The 16,327-nt window shown below is 37.3% G+C and overlaps 1 protein-coding gene across 1 annotated transcript in view; it reads left to right on the plus strand.

The window, feature by feature from the left end:
* CADPS2 (calcium dependent secretion activator 2) overlaps positions 1-16,327 on the plus strand; it is a 323,439-nt gene that overhangs the window by 195,502 nt on the left and 111,610 nt on the right. Inside the window, exons 9-11 of the mRNA XM_037389390.1 lie at positions 2,973-3,039; positions 9,370-9,478; positions 10,607-10,810. Coding sequence (XP_037245287.1) covers positions 2,973-3,039; positions 9,370-9,478; positions 10,607-10,810 — 380 coding nt within the window. The remainder of the gene's footprint in view (positions 1-2,972; positions 3,040-9,369; positions 9,479-10,606; positions 10,811-16,327) is intronic.

Here is a 16,327-nt window from a genome sequence, read left to right on the forward strand (position 1 = left end):
ATGGGGAACAAAATGTTCAAAGAGGACTCTGGAAGTCTAAGATGTTTGTCTCCTCCTGGGTATAAATGTTAGACTCTGGAGTAAGAATTAATATCCTCATCTTTCAGGAGCTTGCACACTAAAGATGAGCACAGGATACGTCCCTTGTAAACGGCTGAAACTTTCTACATTAGAAAAAACCTGCAACCATTAGAGGTGGCGTTGGAAGATGGATTAGTAACATCATTATAACTGTGTGTTTCTAGTGATTTGTAAAATCAAGTCACATAAGGCTTTGCACTTCTATACTAAACCCGAGCTCTGTCTCATGAATGCTACTTTGTTTGTTACCTAATCTTATCTAAGACCAGTGGATTTTAATGCTATGCAGTTAATGTTCCACCCCTTTGTTTCTTAAGGAAGCTCTTATTTAACACCATAGTTGGAAGTGATTTATAGGAGGAATAAGAAGTGCACGTTACTATTGAATTTCTTTTTTGTATGCTTTCTTATTTTATAATTATGGCTTTACTGTAACTTGTGATAGTTCTGCCTGTACTGCAGGACCATATGTGGTATATCTTACCTGAAAAGTAATTTAAAAAGCAACTGACCCTTTCTCTGATAGCAAATGTTCTTTTAAGATCTCTTATTTTAAAAGCACCTTTCTATACCAGGCGCAGTTAATAATGAAAAAGAATTGATTAAACCTGGCATTTCTAAGGTTGGGTTACTCATTTTCTGCCGTGTTCCTGTTAGAACATAAAGTCACTGCCACTGATGATACCAGGATTACTCTCAAGTAAGAAGAGCTGTGTTATTCTATGGCTCTCTTACAGTCATTTAAGACATGCCAAGAGGGTGGAAACATGGCAGGATATCTTTGCATTGTAGCATTTGAGGACTGCGTATTTCCACAGTCCGTGGGGCAGTTGTCCTCTGACGGCTAAAATCAGAGATACATAAAGGATGTTCTGAGGGATGTGTTGGCAGAACCACCATGAAGAACAGGACAGGTTTAGGACTGAGAGAGCCCAAAGGCCACCTGTGGACCCTTTTACTTTTCTCCCCCCAGTCATTAATCTTCAAGGCTGAGTGAAATTCATCAGTCATTCCCCCCTTCACCCTATGGCAATAGTAAAGAGATGAATGGGGGCAGCAGCAATGTGGTACGCTTTGGGGAAAGTAAATGCTGTTATGGGGTAACGTGCCTGGCTCTTCTGAATCATATATGAAGAGCAAAGCAGTTCATATTTGGGGGGGGGCGGGGGGGGGGGGAGGGGCGGGGAGGATATGGGAATATCCACCTATCAGTCTGTGACATAAATGCTTCCTTAGTTGCAAAACATTATAAATTTTCAAATAAACCCCAGTAGGCCTCTTTTTGGTACCCTTTCTGACATAACACTTACTCCTTTCTCTTTATTGAATTTATGATAATCACAGAATTAAGAAGTTAAAAAGAGTGTGGCAGGATCTGGACTATTGAAAGAAAGCTACATCAACTGGTAATGGTGTACACAAACCTGATTTTCTGTACTCTCATATGAATAAAAAGCAGAGTAACAAGTGAGGCAGAGTTTCAACGCAGGTGCAGCAGGAGTTGAAGAAGGGCAAGCTGTTCAGTGTCGTAGTAATGACGGAGCTGCTTGTGTAATCTGACAAACCACCGTAGTTAATATGCATTATGTGGAACATTTATGTTAGAAATTTGTCCTTTGTAATACCTAAAGTGGCGAAGAATGTGCCTGAGTGTATGCCAAGGACAGGTGGAAAACAATGTTTTGCCTGTATCTTACTTGCCAATTTCACGAGATGTTGGTTCATTGCTCTGGTTTTTTTACTGAGTTAAAAACCACCAGGCAACAACCCCCAGAAGCGATCAAAAAGTAGAGGGCAGCAGACCCTATCCTCTCACCACAGAGGCACCTGTCCATCTATCATCCAACCAACCATCTATGATTCTGGTTATTGCAACAACTTCATAATACACATGCCAGCATCCTCTGAAGAGTGGCCTGTGAAGCCAGCATTCACTGGTCTGAACAGTTTGGCTCTTGGTTCTGCCTTTGACCCACGTAGTTGTACTAGATGCCTTGATAAAAAAAGCTGGCCAGCCAGAAGGGACGTAACATAGGTAATATTTTGCTCTCCTGTCAGGTTTTAAGCAGTAGGTCCTTACCAGTCGTAGCCTCTTGCTTATAATCCCAGAGCTCATCCTTTTCCTTTTGCTGTCCTTGTTAAGAACAGTGCCACATGACCACAGTGACAGCAAAAAAAGTGTCATTATAATGCCATAAAACTTGCTGCAACTTCTTGGGAAAGGAGGGGTGCTTTCTCTACTGCCAAAGAGTATCAACAACTGTGGCTTTGCATCTCAGTAGTTGATACTGCTGATTAAATCATCTGATTAAAAGCCTGGAAACTGCCAATGTGAGACAAGGAGTTTTTAGTAATCTCACAGTCTTTATAGCGAGGTGTTTCTGTTTGGTAAGTTAGATTCCATTTACTCTTGAAGAAAAATTAATCTTGTGTGTCTCCTGGCATTTTTTGAACATTTTCCCAAACTGCCACTGTGACTCACAGACTAGAGAAACAGAGAAATACTAGCAAATCTATGGAAACCAAATGGAAAAAAAAAGTGTTGGGGAGTTTAACTTTTCTAACGTTTAGTATTTCTGTGTAGTCAAGTGTTCTACTTTAAGCTGTTTTGTCTATTTTCAGATGCAATTGGTGAAATAGAAGTGATAACCACATTAGTCATCTCAAACAAGGTCTTTTGTTTCTGCTTTTTGTCTTACTTTGAATGAAAAGGACTATATCTTTGCATTTCTATTGTCTGAGTAAATAGGAAAAAAATACCTTCTTAGATATGACAATAGTGAAGAAGCAGCTCAGTAGGTAGAGCAAATTAATACACTGTTTTGTATTGGGTCCTCCTAATAAAATGCTTCTTATTAATGGAAAAAACATTCACTTTATTTCCTTTGCAGATATCTGTACGCTCTAGGACAGAAGGTTTGGAAGCGGTGGAAAAAACGCTACTTTGTTCTTGTTCAGGTTAGTAGTCTGCCGTGAAATCATTTTTCTTATGTATGGTGTCTGGCCCCATTAGTAAATCAGTATCTTCATGCAACGCTACTCCAAGCTTCTTACAGCATAGAGACATCCAGGGTATTTTTTTTTTTTTTTAACATATGTAGTAAACAGAAATGTCAATGAGTTTTACATATATATGAATGAGTCCCTACACTAAGCAATGTTTCAACTGAAACCTAGACATTTCTGTGTGGAATGTTGTGACCTTGAAACGTTCTGCTGACAGCCTTCTAGCAGCACTCAATTTAAAATAAAGTTATATTTCACAAAGTGGATTGTACTTGCTGTTTCATTTGTTCTATCTCAGCAAAGATTTTCTGCCTTTAAAATTAAAGCAAGCATAGTTACTATTAAGAACTTTTTCATAAATGTTTTTTGCATAATGCTATTTCTTGTTCTTCCTTGCAATATTAAACTGAGTAAAATTATGTATTTGTTACAGAAAATCTAGTGTAGCACTTCGTCTTGGCCACAAAAATGTGCCGCACTTTTTTCATAACTTTTTGTCCAGACCTTGGACTGTATTTTCACATCCTAGTGAATGGTGACATTAACATGACATTAGAATAGGAATAGAAAAGTAGATTCTGAGTGGTCAAAACTGAACGATTTCTGTGAGTTTTTGCAATTATTTTGTCTTTGTGCTTGTCTTCAGATTGGAGTTACAAATTTTATATTCTTCTGCATCAATTCAGAGAATGCTATTCTTCTATGTCCTCTGTTTTGTTGACAGAAAACTGTTAGTGTGAGTCTCCATAAACATCATACAAAGGATGCAGCCTGTTAACAAGGCTTTTTTAAGAATGAAGGTTTCTAAAACTACTTTACAGAAAGCCTGATTCCTTTCTCTACCACTCTGTCGGTCACACACACCCGGTCTCCTCCTACTCCTAAATGATGAAAATTGTAAGGATGTAAAAAAATCCTGAACAGGGTCTTTAATAAGTAAAGTTAAAAGCTGAGAGTATTTGCATATTATTCTTGCCAAGCTTGATGTCAATACAGTGTTCTCCCTGGCTGCAGTGGGAATTGGCTTGCGTATTGATAATCAGTGGGTAATCGTTACAAGGTTGAACAGGATCTTCTGGAAAGTTTACTGAATTCATTTGAGTTCTGATTTTACCAAGGTCCTCCATGAAGAGATGAGGCCTTTTTCTGATTTTATTAAGATTTGTGAAGCTTGGGAAGATGTCTATACAGGACAGCTATTAAGGCATGGATGTGAAAGGAAAGTTACTTCAAGTTGCTGGAGAGAAAAAAAAAAAAAAAAGAAAGCCTAGATGTTCCCTTGTCCATACTTTTCTTCAGCACTCCTACTTTGCAACCCCCATTACACTAAAGGAAAGACTTTGTTCTCTTCCTCTAAGCTACAGGTGTCATCTGAGTTTTAAAGTGCACATCTAAGAGACACATAATCTTTCTCTGTGTGTGATATGGAGCCATCTGGGAGAACAATTTATTCCAGCCAAATGAATTTTAACTATCTTTTGCTTTCTGTGCTGAAATTGCAATACTGGAGGGGAACGTTACAGGAGTTTTCTGACTGTGATGGGAATTAGACATCTATTTCATTTTAAAGCAGCTATCAATTCAATAAGACTCTGTAAAAAATACCATGTCAGATCAATATTTACTGTCCAGACAGCTCTGGTACGTAACTTGGCAGTAAACTGAAGTCAGTATGTGTGAAATAAGCATTCATTAATTAATATCAATCTGTTGTATTGATATACTATTGACATATTGATGAGTCTTTGTCTATAAATTAGCTTTTAGCTTATATTAGTAAAACATGAAGGCCATGAAATTCAGTTCTAAGACAGAGGCTATCAGTATGATTTACAAACATTTTGGAAATTTAACTCAGGAGTGAAATTAGATGAATCATGTTGATTTTTCAGGAGTGTGATGTGAGGAATGTGTACCTTCATTATTGTTACACATATTAGAAGTTGTTTGTGCTTTCTGAAAGAACAGCTCAATATTATAGGAAGGTTACAGAGTCTGGAGATTTTAACCTTTTCATTTTATTCCCTTTTCTTCCTTTTACAATCCGGTCACATCTCTAAAAGGTTATTAATTTCAAACTGGAAAAAGACAGGGATTTAACATGTTAGGTAAAAAGCCTCAGCTGGACATGCTGTGTTTTACTTCATTTACTGTCTGATAATATCTTCCTCCAGTAATCGGAATGCATATTCACTTCTGTCATTTTAATATCATCTGTTCTACTGTTTTGAAAGCCAGTCATTTGTTTCATGGATTTTTTTTTTTCTAAACACACCAACCACACAGGCTAATTCTTGCTGTTGAGCTCCTAAAGTGGGCTGCCCAGTGATGCCCTATAGAAGGGACCACTGTCAGCCTCCAGGTTTGCAGTAACAGTTCCTCCCAGCACATTAAACAGGGTCTTTCTGCTCCATGGGGACTTCCCCTAGTGACACTGCTCATAAGTCATGTCCACGTTTCTGTGCCTATCTGTCTGTCATGCATGCACAGATTCTTGTTTTTCCACTTTGTTACAAAGTAGGTAGAACAGCTGGTAGTCAGGTGTTTGGACCTCCGGAAAATTATGAAATTCAAGTCGATGCAGTTGTAGGAAGAGGATTGGCTTGTCTTCTGTCAATAATTACTTGTTGAAAAGGTGGTTTGATTCTCTTTTTGTTTGAGAATGTGTGGTACATAGTCCTGACTTTTGAGTACAAGTTATTCTGTGAAGTATTGAAGCTAATTTGCTGAATTCTAAGGAAAAACTACCTACAGGTCCATTAACTACTAACAATACACTTCAACCTGGTCATAGATCTGTATTAAAAAGTGTCATTTCAGATTGTGCTGGTGGTTCTCTCTATAATAACTGATAGCAGCCACTGATAACCATAAGGAAAAGCTTTTAAGAGATCACAAGTGTAAACAAATGAGGCAAATTCTGTATTTCTTTATTTTCTTGAGACTTTTTTTCCCCCAACAAAATTTTATGGAGTTTTCCTATTTGTTTCTTTGTGGGAGAGACTTTAAAATGTCTCATTTTCAATAAAAAGATGAAGTATAAGAGTGATTGTGAAATTAATATCTTTTAATAAACTGTTCCTTTAAAATAAGAGTATGCATTTGAAATACATTTGAAAAAGTAACATCAACAGCATTATAATGTCATAGAGGTGAGGTTACAAATGAACAAAGACACATAGCCCAGATCTTCCACAAGCTTATCTTCAAAAACACTCAGTGGTTGAAGAAATCTGAAAAAATAAATGGGCATCGTATGCATTTCCACGATCAGTGTCTGCTAGCTTCCTTTTTGATGGCTTAGTTTGCCCGTACAGTGTGGTTATATGGAGTTGTTGACATGTGGGTGCTTGCCATGTTGTTTTATTTGACAAAATAGAATAACTTAAAAAATGTTTCTACTGCGGTATCAAAAATTAACTGTGCAAGGTTCAGTTCACAAGAAGAGGAGAGGAGGGAGCTTCCATGAGATACGATTCTAATTGCAAAGGATTTAGTGGCGTGTGACTAACCAACTTGTGACTGTGCTTGTGTGTGAGGGCAAATAGGTTTTTTGGGAATGTAAAGAGGGGACTACCAAGCAGTAAGAGAGGTGATACTGCTGCTGAGCCTGGAGCAGAAGACATGGCACAGGGGCTGAGCCTTGTGTCGGCCCCCAGGGCCCTGTTACCCCCTATCTGGGGGGTGCCAGGTGAGCAGCTAGCCACCTCCTAAGGCACAGCACAGCTTTTTTATACACTCCGTAGTCACGCTTAAATCTCACTGGTTCTTACAAGTCTCATCCCCATTTAAAGCTGCAGTGTTCTTTTTTTTTTTTTAAAGGTACGGTGAGGTTTTTTTTTCACCAGCATGTTCTGTGGGGAAGGGGGCTTTGTTAGCCCCTGCTCTAGGGTGGATCTTTTAGTATGCTAATCGCAATAGTTCACACGTAGTTCCAGTAATTTTCTGTTTAGTCTCATTAACCTTTTGGTTCTCCTTGAGCTTAGCTTCTTTTGCCCCAGCTTCACCTATTTACGGTTTCTGTTCTCTTTCCCAAGGCCATATTTTATTAACTGTAAAGATTTAACAAACATCCTCTGTTTTCCACGTATCTTTCTTGATTTTCACTATAGATATTTACTTTTTTGGCTTTCCCTCTCTTTTTAAAAGTAAATAATTCTTATATCAGGACCCACTGGCCCTGACTGTCCCCGCTCGGCCCCTGCAGGCCCTCCTCACCCTGCCCACAGCCCAGGACCCCGTTTCAGCCTGCTGGGCCCATCATCCCTGCCCCAGTGTCGCCATGACAGGGCTGGTCTGCAGCTCCCCTCAGCCCTGCCGGCCCCACTGGCAGGCCCACATCCCCCCCTGCCAGCCCAGGGGTAGCTTCAAATCTTTAAACCAAAATACAGCCATTTGCTAAAATAAATACTATAAACAACGGCAAAACTATGGGCTCAATGCACAGTGAGCTGATATTGTCATGTGTGTTGTGCTGGAGGGCAGGCTGGCTGGTTGTAATAGTCCCCCCTAGCCTGAAAGTCTGAATACTGAAGGTGACAGTCTGTATTGGTTTTGGCGTTTATTTATGTTTAGCTCTCTCCTTCTTACAGCCCGCTGAAGTGAATGTAGTAAATTTTATGTGGAAAGCTGGCACTCTGTTTTAGTTGCCTGACAGTGTCTCTCAAATTCTTTTCTCCTATAAAACTGCCTTTGCTTAACTAATGTATTAATTATACTGGAATGCCTACGTTTAATTTCTGTCACCTGTAAACTTCTGCTGTGGTTCTGGAGACATGGGTTCAGCATTTGAGGCCTGATGGCAATTTTGCAGAGAGAGCTGTTGGACTTGTTCCTTATGCTTGTACGCACTGTGGCAGAGGGTGTTCAATCACTTTACACTGCACACATTGCACTGCATAATCCTGTTTTTTTTTAAAAAAAATACTTAAAACAATTAAATATTTTTAGATCTTTATGCAGATAATAATCACACCTTCCGTCCTTATTTTCCAAAAGTGTCCATCTTTTACAGAGAGTCAAAAATCTTTCGTCAGTAGCAGCTGAAGTCACTGGACTTGGAGGTGAAGTGGTGTACAGCTACAGCACCAGCAAATACATGAATTAAACTGAAATCAGCTATCAGAATTTTACTTCAAAAAGGATCATTCCTGAAGCTGTAGGCAAAGCAATGAATCTAGGTAACAGCTAACTGAGCAGTCAGCAACTGAGAGAAAGACAGTCCATCATCTATCAGGCAAGCTCCTTGCCTATCCTTAGATCTTTGCCTAATTTTATGAATATAAGAAATGATATTATAGTTCAAAACAAGTCTGTTGGCCAGGTATCCTACAGTCCTTGGAGATGAGAGTTTCAGAGGCCCATGTAAATTCAGTTGCCTTAAGTTTCTAGTGTTCACAGATTCACAGGCTCTTCCTTCCGGTCACCTGTTGTAGTCTTTCCAGCTTTTCATTTAAGGCTGGGAACATCTCCGTTTTGTGTAAGTGTTTGCTTTTCCTCTCCAAGCTGTTGCATTCCTTTCTTTATCTTTCCAGTCGATTTTTCCTCAGCAATCCTTATTGCATTCTGTTCTGGCTAGGGAGTCTTAAACCATGTGGTGACAGATTCTCTTCTCATTGCTTTATCATTTTTTGTAATACCTGTACTTGATGAGAAGTAACTGATGTTCATGCCAGCTGCAAGCTGCTTGGCCTACACAGTACTATATCCAGTGAGCCAAGTAACCTGGAGATGGATGTCAACACAGGTGCGAAAGATGCGGAAATTAGACAATAAAATCAAACTGAAGGTTCTGGTACTTACCATCTTTAATTAAATGGGCCAGATTATGTGTTCATCTTTCCAGCTGCATGATAATCATCGCATTCCATCTGCGAACAGTACTTTTATACATAAAAGTCCTTTTTTTCCAGGTTTTTAGAATACAGGAGGTTTTTTTTCTTTCAAAGTAAACTGAGCAGTTTGGTCAGTACCACAGCACCAAGCATTTTCCCTACCAGAACCTAATTTTGCTTCCTTTAAATTTTTTGTAAAGCAACAGCCCAAAATACATTGTATTTCAGGAAACTGCAGAAAGATGTGTTTATGGCTTGCTTTTTTTTTTTTTTCCCCTTCCTTTTATCAGGAAGGGGAAAAAATGCAAAGTTTTTCACTGTAAATGTTTCTGGGGAAAAAAATGGGGTTTATTTCTTCAGCACAACCGAAAGCTAATTTAAACCATGGCACACTGGCTACACAATTCTGGAATGGAATTCAGCAATTAAGAAGTCCTTTCTTATTCAGGTTAGCCAATACACGTTTGCCATGTGCAGTTACAGAGAAAAGAAATCTGAGCCTCAGGAACTGATGCAACTCGAAGGATACACTGTGGATTATACAGCTCCTCACACAGGTACTTCTCTTGATTTTGAAGTACAATATGTTTGTGTAAAACAGCTGATTCAATTTGCTCGTTTTAATATAGCAGCAAAAAGCCCAAGGTTCTTTGGCAATTATTCCACTAGGATTTTATGGTGTGAAAAATCATGCTTTTACAAAGAAGCTTGCTGTAAAAAGATTGAGCAATAAACTTACCCTAAGGTTGTCTGAAACGTTGTAAGACCGTATATGGTACAAGGGAAAAATTATGAATTCTAGTCAATCTTTCCCTTTTCTCTCTGTTTTTGATGGTGGAGGCACGTGGCAGTGTACTTTGAAGTGTATTCATAGATGATTTAGAAAAGAAGGTCAATGATGGCAGTGCTTGCTAAAGACAAATTACTCAGAGTAATCAAAAAAAAATTGAAGATATCAGAAAAATCTGCAGAAGTTAGTATTAAAATGGCAGAGGGAAATCAAAGTTACACATGTAGTGAGAAACAATTCTACTCTACATAGGCAGTGGAGGGTCATGAATTTAAGAGACTTGTAAGATATTGAAGACTGATGTTTGGAAATGTTGGCTCAATGTTTAGAACAATTGAGAAGGCAAACAATGCTCAGAAAATGTTTGGAAAGCCAAAACAATGTCGTCATAAAAAAAATCCTGGCACAGCCATGTTGGCTGTTGTGTGCTGTTCTAGTTATGCACTCACTCTCAGAACAAAACACTCAAATGAGAAAAAGGGGCCAAGGAAGGATCAGCAACACTCATAAGAGGTATGGAGCTGCCTCTCTTCAGGCGAGATAAAGTTGATGGGAATTTCTAGCTAAGAAAATGATGCTGAGAAGGAGGATATGTTAGCGAAATGCAAAATAGCATATAAAAAAGAGAAAATAAGAAATTAATTGGAATTTAATTGGAAATGGAATTATGGAAATATTTTCTCCTGTGATTTCTATATTTATTCTACTATATGTTATTTACATGAATTTGATCCTTATTTTATCATATTTCTAGGTCATAAATACCTACAAAGTGTTCTAATGCCCATGCCCCACCCCGTACACACATAGAGGAAAACAAAAATGTAATAAACACTGACGGTGAGTTAAAAGTAACTTGTATTTCTTCAGATTACCTTCCTGTTTCCCTCTCCAGGTCTTCAGGGTGGTCGAATGTTTTTCAATGCTGTTAAAGAAGGCGATACCGTGATATTTGCCAGTGACGATGAGCAGGACAGAATACTCTGGGTTCAAGCCATGTACAGAGCCACAGGTCAATCATATAAGCCTGTTCCTGCAAGTCAAGCTCAGAAGGTGAATCCCAAAGGAGGAAATGTCAACACAGATATATCCCCACTTTGTAAGTTGGCCTTCTTTTCCTTTTGTGGCTTTCTTTCGGTTTTAGTTGGTAAATATGTAGCACCTTCCTCGATGAAGTTTAATTAAGTAGAACTCATTCACTAGGGAAATGTGCCTAGCAGTTTATTGTTAGCCAGAAGCTCTTATACTGAAATTATTATTGCCAGCGAGGGAAATCCTGACTTGCAGGTCATTATTTTTATTATAATCCATGAAAATATAGCAATTAGCTTCATATTCATTACAGTTGACCCACATATTACCATGGAGATGATGTTTGGTTTACATTATATTTCTCAGTAGCCAGCCAGTGTAGTGTTGAATAGAAAAGCATCAATCTATTCTCGGAATTTTATAGATTTAGGTCAGCTTTATCATACATTGTATATATTAGTTATCTGAAAATTACTATGCTGTGAGTGCATTGTGAGCTGAAAGGCACTAGAGGGGCTGCTGGATTTTTGCACCTCTCTGTAATTATAAACTACTTATAAAAAATAATTTAAAAAAACCCCAGGTTTAAGTTTTCTTCTTTTTTTGAGGAAAATAATTGTTTCAGTAGAAATCAAGGTAGATAGTATATATTAACCATGTGCTGAAATTTTCATATAATCTCTTTGAAAGTACTCTGTCATGTAGGTATCTGCATATAGGAAGCATGTATGATTTGTTTGGGGTTTTTTTTGTTCTGGAGGCTGAGTGAAATCCAAGGATTTTTGTAAGAGCCGTCAAATTTTTACAACATCATATGACTGTATAGAATAATCCTTCTTCATTATCATATATCTGTATATGTAGAGTGATAGAAGGGAGATACATGTTTTAGACTCAACTTGGTTTGATGTCTGAAGTCTATAGCAGGTTGACCCAAAACCATTCTCCTCCATCAGTCCTACTATCACTCTGTCTCATGCCCTTCCATTTATCCTGTAATCTTTTATCACTTTGCTATTGGAAGACAGTAAAATGTGCTTGTTAAACTCAGTAATAGTTATCTAAAATCCAGACTGGGCTGCCAAGAACCTTGAAAAAAACCATAGTTTAATCTCCCAAAAGCACTGATATCTGTTGAACTTTTAATCTGAAACGATTTGGAAGGGTGAAGTAACCATTCGTCATGGGAGGTTTTAAGATGAAGTGTTTTGTAAGATGTAACACTGCAAAAGCAAAAGTGGGGCAACAGCTGAGGAGTGCTTCTGCTCACCTCCTCCCAGTTACCTGGATCTGAGCTGGGTACTGGGAGTTGACAGTGTTCCCCTCCTAATGTTTCTACTTTGTGTTCATCAGTTAGAAAGTACAAAAGAAGTGACTGTAGTCTGTAGTAGCCAAGGAATTACTCTTCTTCTTGGACATAAGGTTTACATGGAAGTGAAAGCAACTAGAGAACACTGACCGCAGGGCAGGAAAAGTTACAGAAAGAAAAAGGTACAATGAGCAATTGCAAGTTTTGATATACTGAAATTATGTTTTCCGAGATAAAATTAGTTATGATGGTAAAGAATTAAAAACCAAGATTAACATGTCTTGATATTATCTTAGACAGGGTGAGTACAGTTCTAAGGTGTAAACCATAGGACAAATAAGGTTTATTTTAAAGATGGCTTAAGGGAAGCTCAAAAGCCTCAAACTATCATGTATTTTTCTGTCAGGCTTATGTATCAACTTGCACAAACTGATATGACTGAACTGTATATAAATAAAAAATCTGTGGTTAAAATATTATTTGCCTTTGGCTTTAATACACTTCAATGTTGGTATTTTTTAATTAGTTCATTGAATTCTTTGTAATAGAGTAACTTGTGAAAATTAACTTAATGTGAGGTTTAATCTTAAAAGAATCAATGTTTGATTTCTGTAATACCTCCAGTTCTTTTGACATAAGGTAGAAATGGGCATCATCAAATTAATCAGTTTTTAAGGAACTGCAAGAATGAGCATTTACAGGTATAACCATAAATAGTTTCCTAAGAGTCCTGCTTCATTTACATCTACTGTGCTGATTTTCTTTTGGCACAGTTTTACTTCTAAGAAGAATCCATAGCTGACCTTTTGTCACACTTAAATGTGTTCATTTTGTTTCTCCCTAGAAAAATATTTGCATGAAGTTAAGAGTATTTTATTTTTAATCAAGGTGTAACACCCAGTACTTTAGAGGTAGTGGATATAGTAAATGAAATTAATTTCCATGTTTTTCTTCTTTACTATGATAAATTTTTAATATTAGGAAATATATTATGACTGGAGTATTTGTCAACTACTTTTTTATATATCTTATTTTTCAATTAAGGCATCATGTAAGCATTTCCAGCCAATATAAGATCAATTGTTTCAGTTTTTAAAGTATATCATACAATGCATCTCCACATATAGAAAGTAGAAACCAACTAGGACTTTGTAGATAATAAAACTTTGTCACTTAATAATATTGAAGCTTTGAAAGTCTATCCCCCATCTTCCTCATCCTCTAGGAAGATAAGGAGCGCAACTCACTTGTCCTGACAAAATGTAAAAAAAGAACTTCTGTAACTAGGAAAAATATAAATATTTTTAAACTGCTGGATGTAGAAAAAAATTAACTTAAGGAGACACATTTCAACATTTTTATATGTTGTATGTATAAAATATCTTCTTTAATCCTGAAATTCTCTTGATAGATATGAAAAACAACTGAAAGCTGTCATTAAGGAAATTAAAACATCGGATGATGATTAGTATGCCACAGGCCTACCTGTATTAAGGTTAATTTTTGCTAGGAGTAAATGCCAACATTTCCATTTCCCATTGCCTCATAGACAAAATTCTACTTCCAAAGTTATTGCGACATTATTAGCTGAAAATGAAAACTTGTCGGATGCAAATATATCATTAAATGTTTAAGATTTTTAATCAACTGATGTGTATAAATGATAGTAAATGATACTTCGTTTTCACAGCCTCTACTGTTTTCTATATTCTCAAGTTTAAAACTCTTTAATGTAAGCTGTGGTACAATTATTCCTGTGATCTGTACTATGAACTCCTTTTATATAAAAGAAAATTGTAGAAAGGAAAGAGTAAGAGACTTCTTTTGTATGACAAAGGGTGCATTTTTTTTGCAGTTATTGGTGGTTTGTTCCAGGTAAGAGAATTTCTTGTATAAAAGAGTGCTTAAAGTGACATGAACAAAATCCAACCACCTCATCAGGAACTCCTGAAAAGAAACTAGACATGTCATTATAATAAGACAGCCAGGATCTGACTGACCTTTACAGCAATTATCACAAATGCAGGAAATGGAAATGTTGCTCTTACATGTGCAAAGCAGCAGCACTCGGAAAGGCCAGCGTACAGATCTCTAGCTGATCTGAATGTGCAGTCTCTTCTTGTTGATGCTGTATAGCAGTTTAGGATCATTCATGCAGGGCATTTCGAAGAAATTTGTTATTCTATACTACCAGTGAGGCAAATACACATTTAAGTGTGGCACTGGAATCAAACTACTATTGTACCTGTCAATCTTCTAAATTGAATACTAGCTGATTTCTTCGTTTCTAAGTAAAGCAACATGATCCTGCACTCTTGTAGTATTAGATATCTCCAAAACAAAAGTGAAAGCACACTAATGTCAGCAATGATCAAGAAAAAGAGACTGCTTTTTGGTCACACTATTCTGAATAAGCATGTAGTAATACAGAGGACAGAGGATTTAAGGATGCATGATTGTAGAAAAGCCAGAAGTTTCCCAAGGACATGACTGTTTCAGGGAAAGTGTCAATTAAAAATAGGTTCGTCTAAGTCATAAAGGTGCAGGAGGCAATCCCTTTCTTAATGAGCAATGTATTAGTAGGCCTTTTAATATAGTTAGAAAGGCTGCTTAAGTGATGAACACTGTTAATAACTTGGTCATAAAAATGGAGTAACAGCAGCACATGAGGGGATTGTCATGTCTTAACAAAGCAACACAAAACCAAACATCATTCTCATGCTACACCACCATGGCTTCAGATGTTATCTTTGTCATATTTGCAGGGAAGAAAGGAGACATTGGAAAAACAAGTTAAGTGAGGAATCATTTATCTGAGATGTATAGCTTTCCTCACCTCACTTAACAGAGCAGCTGACAAAAGGAAAATAATGTAGGATTTTTCAGACCAGTTATAACAGTTGTCATAAAAAAGTTTAGAGCCCACTTACAAAACATCAAATGCTATTTATTAAGTAGCAAGGGAGTAGCAAAGGTAGTCAAATACATAAGCCATACGTTGGTATTACAAGACATCGATCCAATGGCAGCAAAGTTGAACACATTTCTAAATGAAACATCCATCTGACCAAAAAAGCATCATGAAAAAAGTCTGTGTGAACATTTAAATCATCCAAGTGGAGCAGTCAGTGTTGTGTAATCAAGAAGAAAGTGCAGACAATTTGCCAAATGAAGAAATGCTTTGGGATTAGTCATGAAAATATAACATTAATATTTTCAATCTATTTGGATATACTGATGATAAACACTATAAAATTTCTTTCCCTATCATAGTTCAATGACATGGGAATAAATTATTAATTTCATATGTCTTTTAAGTGTTATTTATATCACTCTCAATCTTTGAATTGGCTACATCAGAGACTCTGTGGGAAAACCAGAATATGATTAATATTAAGGTGCTGGTATCATAATACATACACACAAGAAATACCGCTGCTTAACCGTATGGTGGCTTTGTTCATTTGGAATAATTGGTAATGTTGCTGTAAAGCAGTTCTTTTAAAATAGTTCTGAGATGTTTGTGTGTTCAACTAATTAAATCTTTTAGAAACAAACAGAAATATTTTTTTTTCATTTGACAGTTTTCTCAGAAGGTTTGGCAGCTTTATATCCATCATACATTTTGCCACCTGAAAGAGTGGAGTAACTCCTCCCTTCCTACATGTTCCCCCATTCCCCCTCATGTCCCATTCCTGCTTGCCTCCAATTACCACCATCTTCCTTTCAGAAACAAAAGGTTGACTCTGGCCTCCACCACCTTAGGCAGTCAGTTAGTCACCTTTATGCTCTGTCCCGTGCTGCTCAGAAACATGCAAAAACTAACTAGTATCCTCTTCAAATCTGTTTTTTGGCAAAATACTGGCAGTCCATCAGTGTGCTATTTCCAGCCTGACTGTCGGGCCATATGTGCCAGCTGCTTTTTCATATTCTGCCACTTTCTCCCCATCTGTTATTTCATTGTCTGATATTTAAATGACAAGGTTCTGGGGGCATAGATTTTCTCTTTGGCCTGTGTTCTTAAGCATGTAGCACTTCGGAGTCCTGGTCAATGATCAGGAGTCAAAATATTCCTGATGCAAGCTGTCACTTGTAATCTGTATGTATTAGCACTTACCAGAATGTAATGCATGTCTTGCCACTGTCTTTTGCAAAGAGCATGTGCAACTTGAGCTTCATCTAGGCAATTCCACCTTCTGTATCAGTTGTAGTTCTTACCCTACTACTCCTAGTCTTTAAATCTTTTTAATCCCTACAATACTAGATTTCTTGTCT

This window comes from Falco rusticolus, chromosome 5 (genome assembly GCF_015220075.1).
Source record: "Falco rusticolus isolate bFalRus1 chromosome 5, bFalRus1.pri, whole genome shotgun sequence".
NCBI classification, from domain to species: Eukaryota; Metazoa; Chordata; class Aves; order Falconiformes; family Falconidae; genus Falco; species Falco rusticolus.